General features: G+C 38.1%; 1 protein-coding gene across 2 annotated transcripts in view; it reads right to left on the minus strand.

The window, feature by feature from the left end:
* SCUBE1 (signal peptide, CUB domain and EGF like domain containing 1) overlaps positions 1 to 5,251 on the minus strand; it is a 443,267-nt gene that overhangs the window by 233,597 nt on the left and 204,419 nt on the right. For both annotated transcript variants that reach the window (XM_019515739.1, XM_019515738.1), the window contains exon 5: positions 3,726 to 3,851. In XM_019515739.1, the coding sequence (XP_019371284.1) occupies positions 3,726 to 3,851 (126 nt within the window). The remainder of the gene's footprint in view (positions 1 to 3,725; positions 3,852 to 5,251) is intronic.

Genomic DNA, 5,251 nt, shown 5'->3' on the forward strand with positions numbered 1-5,251 from the left:
CAAGGAAGTCATTATAGGTGGTGAAAGGAGAGACACCAATAGTCAAGGCTGCCTAATGCTTAGCTTTATAAGAAACAGTTTTTACTTGCTTGTGACTTTGCCAAGCACAAACCATTTGCATTGAAATTTTTTACACTGGCTGTCTGCCTCAGGCTGTTTTTTTTTTTTTAATTTAAGTTTCAGCCAAAATGGTTCAGGTTTAAACCATTTAAAAGAAGTGAGATTAGTATTTTACTTAAAATTTAGGCACAGGTAGAATTAAGGTGACCTGTGCAACTTTAACCTGGGCTCCTTTGTATACATTACTGTGACAGCCATCTTTAAGTATACAATCACAGCATACTTGTCTCATTCAGTGCACAGAATGGACCTTATGGGGACAGATTCACATTATATGCTGGAGGAAGCTGTTGCCTGCAGAACCAGTCTCTTGTTGCAGAAGGTATGTAGCAAATGAGGAGGGGATAACAGGAAGAGAAAGGATGGTTGTGTGGTTAAAGCAGTTGAATGCTGCCCAGGAGAAATGGATACTATTCTGGTTCTGTCACAGAACTCATATCTACTTCTTGGCAAGCCTCTGAAACTATATGTTTTATAGTAATTATATGTTTCTTACTTGCCGGTGTTCAGCATTAGCCTCTTAGCCTCTGGGGCCGAGCAGTAGCAGTCGCAGTTGCAACTGAAGTCATAGCAATTGTGTTTTGAGGGAGATAAATATCTTTATATAGAGAGTCCAAATCTCAAGGGGCGCTAAAAATCAGGCCGTAGATATCTCAGCATCCAGCATTAGTGGACACTTCTGACATTAGTCTCTTTTTGAATTTTCCAGCTGTAAGCTGGTTGTAATAGTAACTCTTTATTTTATGGGGGTGCTGGAAAGACAAATATGGTAAAGTTTGCAAAGCACACCTACATTACAGAAAAGCCCAACAGGAAAATATTTTTGTACTCAAAGGAAGATTTGAATAATGTGTTAACAAGGGCATATGTTGAAGTTGGGGAGAAAATAAAACACTGGATAACTGCTTATTCAGTGAGTGCTGTTTATCCTGCACAATGAATGGGACAGAGGGCCTGCAGAACAAAATATGATTGTATAATTATGTGGTTGTGTAATTAAGTTTATCCTAATGCATATGCACAAGGGAGATGAATATAGGCTGTGTGGTGTGGACACTTTCTAACATTTGAGTGTTTGACTTTGCAACCTTGATGTTCTTTTAATATTTTCTTTTGCTTTTCCTGATATACATGCATATTAGGAGCAGAATGAGGCTAGTACTGAGTTCTACCAAAAGTCTGACCCAGTATGCTCAGCCAGTTCTATTATGCTGTTGGGGATTCACATCCTTGATTATAGTGGCTCTGGCAGACATTCCCACTAGAACTAACATTAGGGACATATCAACAACAGAAGGAGAACTGGAACACAACAATGTAAATGTCCTATAGGGAGACCACTACAAGCCTGAGCCACCATGAGGCAGTTCTAAATTAAGTTGGGATAGAGCTAATATAGACACAATCCCAAAAGTGGCAAAGTGCAAAATCAGTTTTGCAGTTCCCAGATCCCACTGTAATCAGTGCTTATATGGTACAGTTCAGAAATCAGCCAATTGGTATTTTAATTAAAATGATCAGCAGTGCAAAAGTTTAAAATGTTAACACTGATAGCACTGTTACATTTCAGAACTGGACCTTCATAAACATGAATGAACACATTAGATGTCTCTGAGTTATTCTTGCAGAGTGGTTATAGCAGAACACCAGTGCATTTGGTTTGTCCTCACTGACATTTGGAAGGACAGGAAGTATGATTTGAAAAATAAGATTATGGAGCACAATTCTGCAGTAGTGCAACTTCTACAGCAAATTCCATGGCTGAGGAAAAGGGATCTGTCAGCAAAAGTTCAGTACAACTCAAATGATAAATTTGAACTTTGAAGGGCACAGAACAGAGTCAAGTCTTTTATTCTACTGAACAGTGATGCATTTAGTAATACGAAATTAAAAGAGGCCTTATTTTTCTTACCCCCACCTTCCTAAAGAAGACTAAACTATTCCCTAAGGAATGTGCAGATTTGTGCTAATTAATAATAAGCAGCATAAACAGCTATCCTCTATTCTTATAAGTTCTGGTTGATGGAAATTGCACTGTACTTAGTGGCACCTATTTAAGCTAACAAAGTGTTCATTTAAAAAAAAATCATTTTAAATGGAAATTGCCAGGAACTTTAGTTTATGTTCCTCTGTGCTTTCCCATCCACCTGCTACCCACCAGCCTAAAATATTGATGAGCAATCAAGCTGTTTGACAACCTGTGGCATTTCTTGGTGACATTAAAAAGCCAATTTTTCCTTTTCATTTACCCTCAAAAATATCACTTAGCACCTTTAACCATGGGGTTTCAGGAAGAAAAAGGATGGGGAAGGGAAAGGTCATGAAAAATAGCATTCTAAAAGAGAAACTAAAGGTGTTTTTTTTAAGATCTTTTATTACATAAAACATTAAAGCAATATAATAATTACTCAGACATCCATCCTTGCTTTCTACATATGATGGAGGAAGCTGTTATCTTTACAATTCTTTACGTCAATTTTTATAGGTGTCTAGTTTTGGCTACTAGCTAGAAAGGCAAGCTGGCACATTAGGTTCTAATCCAGGGACCAATTAAATCAATTGAAAGGACTCTAAGGGGTGCCTATACATGTGCTCTGATGCATTCTAATTACAGTGCATTGGAACAGACTCAATTACTCTGTCAGCTAATTAATTAATCGAGTATGCAGGAATATTCTAATTAGAATGCTTCAGCGTGCCACAGCATCACATGTATTCAGTATCCTACTTTTCAAAATGGTGGTGGAGGCACTTTAACTAAAACTCATCAAACAAGCTTCATTTAAAGTGCCTCTGCTGCCTTTTTGAAATGTGGGATGCTGTCTCTAATTAAAACGCTTTCCCCACCATTCTGGAACATATGTATAGACACCCTAGTGACTTCACTTGTCTTTGCACCAGAGTCTTAGTAAAGGGCCAACTAAAACTGTACAGAAATAGCCTTATTTTTTCAACTGTGTTGGCTGTCAAGTACCCTACATTTCAGTGGATTCCATAAACTAAAATATGGTAGTTCATTCTTTAACAATACCACATATGATATGATCATGGTGTTTCTAGCATTCACAAGGACAGCAGCTTCTGTGCATGCAATCAGTATTACTGAAAATCTTCCTGTCGTTTCAATATACCAAGTTAGCAGGCTGCATTTTATAGCTCTAATGCCTCAGCATTACTTCAGTATATTGTGAGACAGAGCCTTAAGATATGTGCATCAGTTTTTAAAAATATGTTTGCTCTCCACAAGCCATTTAGATTAAAGGAATCCTTTCTGCTCAGTTCCTCATCCCCATCTCCTACCTTCCTATTCCTTCTGTTCCAGATCAGGAATGGGGCTGAGTTGTACATTTTTTATTTGGAGCAGACTTTCCCCAGCATTTATTCTAGAGTGCTCAAGGCTGAGAGTTTCACATTAGACCCATGTCTTCTGAGGATGCCCTACTAAACTCCGGCTGCCTACCCCCTCCAAGTATAGTACATGTCTTCAGAGTGTCAAGACTAAATCACTATTTCTAGCAAAAACTAATGGATCTCTGGAAAAAAAAAACAGTTAAGTGGAAAGCAAGATACAGTGGGCATTTGAGATTTAGTCTCCAGCTACCTACATTTGCAGTCCTTCTGGTTTTTGGCAAGCTCAAAGCCAGGCCTGCATTCACAGGCAACCCCACCTTTGGGCGTCTCCCGGCAGATATGTGCACACCCGTGATCTTTGTTCATACAGTTCATACCCTCTGTAAGAAAGAGAAAGAGAGAGAGAGTGAAAAAAGTACTGAAATAAGATCCCATAGCAAATTAACTCTAATTACACAAGTCCAATTTTTATTGCCAATGTAATTCTTATCTTGCATCTGGACAGTGTCCTGTTAGGCTGCAGAATGCAGTAGAGATGGAGTACAGTCAACAGAGAAGTACCATAAACCCTGAAATATATATCCAATGAGCTCTATTATGCAGGTACATCATATTAATGTGGCTATTTCTCTGACTATATAATTTAAAGTTTTTAGATTGTATAATCAGGTGAAGAAAGTATATAACAATAAAAAATGTATCAGATAGTTTAGATCCTAGAAATTATAGGTTTGTGACCAGGTATGTTTTCATTACTTAAAAGAATGTAATGTGTATCCAACCAATTAATCATGCTCATCCCTTCCAAGCTCATAATGTTAAAGGATGTCTTTCCAAGTCCAAACAAAAGGATTAGAGTTTTGTAATGACAAAGATGCTGCACATTTATGTCAGAGACTGAAATCTTTGGACCAGATTCACTAGGCATCTAAGTGGATTTAAGCAGCTAATTGCAAATATATTTCACCCTGTTCAAGTAATGCATTTATTTTTTAATATACTACCTGCTGACTTTGAAATGGAGTCACAACAAATCAGCTAGGGGGATGAGGACCTGACCACATTTTGCATGAACTTGTTTTCATGGACTTGATCAGGGTGAAACAGAATCGCACTTAGACCTCTATCTAAGTCCATTCACATGTCTGATAGGTGGAGTTGAATCTGACCTTTTTGTGTTTATACTTACGTGAATGTACACGCTGTCAAGGGATAGGTCTTGGGGATAGAATTTGCCTAGCATGGGGAAGACATACTAGTATAGCTCAACTGGGTTGGAGTAGGGTGCGAGGGAATCAGGCTAATGTGGTGATATAGGACTACTGAGCAGCATGATGTGAACCAACAAGTGAGAACACAGGAAGGTAATCTGACCCATGGATGTTATCTGAACTGAAAAACAGAACCCCCAGGGCTATTTTTATAAAAAAAAAATATTTTTAACATCTAAAACACTGTTTTTGGATGTCTTTTAATGTGCCTGATATTTAACTAGGCAGATGAATCTGGATGAATCTGATACCTTTTATTAGACAAACTTAAATAGTTGGAAAAATTTTTTCTTAAAAAGCTTTTGGGTTTAAAAACCTGTTGTCAGGCTCAGGAAACCTCTGCAGCTGGTATGTGCTCTTCTATGTCCAGACCAACATGGCTACAACCTACACCCCTGATATTTTACTATACACAAATGGATATATTTATTAGGGCTATGTGTAGCTTCAGGTGGCAGTTCAATCTGGAGGAGATTCGGCCTGATTCGGTGGCTGAATCTCCAAATCTG

Source organism: Gavialis gangeticus, unplaced genomic scaffold (genome assembly GCF_001723915.1).
Source record: "Gavialis gangeticus isolate Ggan-Ray unplaced genomic scaffold, GavGan_comp1, whole genome shotgun sequence".
In the NCBI taxonomy this organism is placed as follows: Eukaryota; Metazoa; Chordata; order Crocodylia; family Gavialidae; genus Gavialis; species Gavialis gangeticus.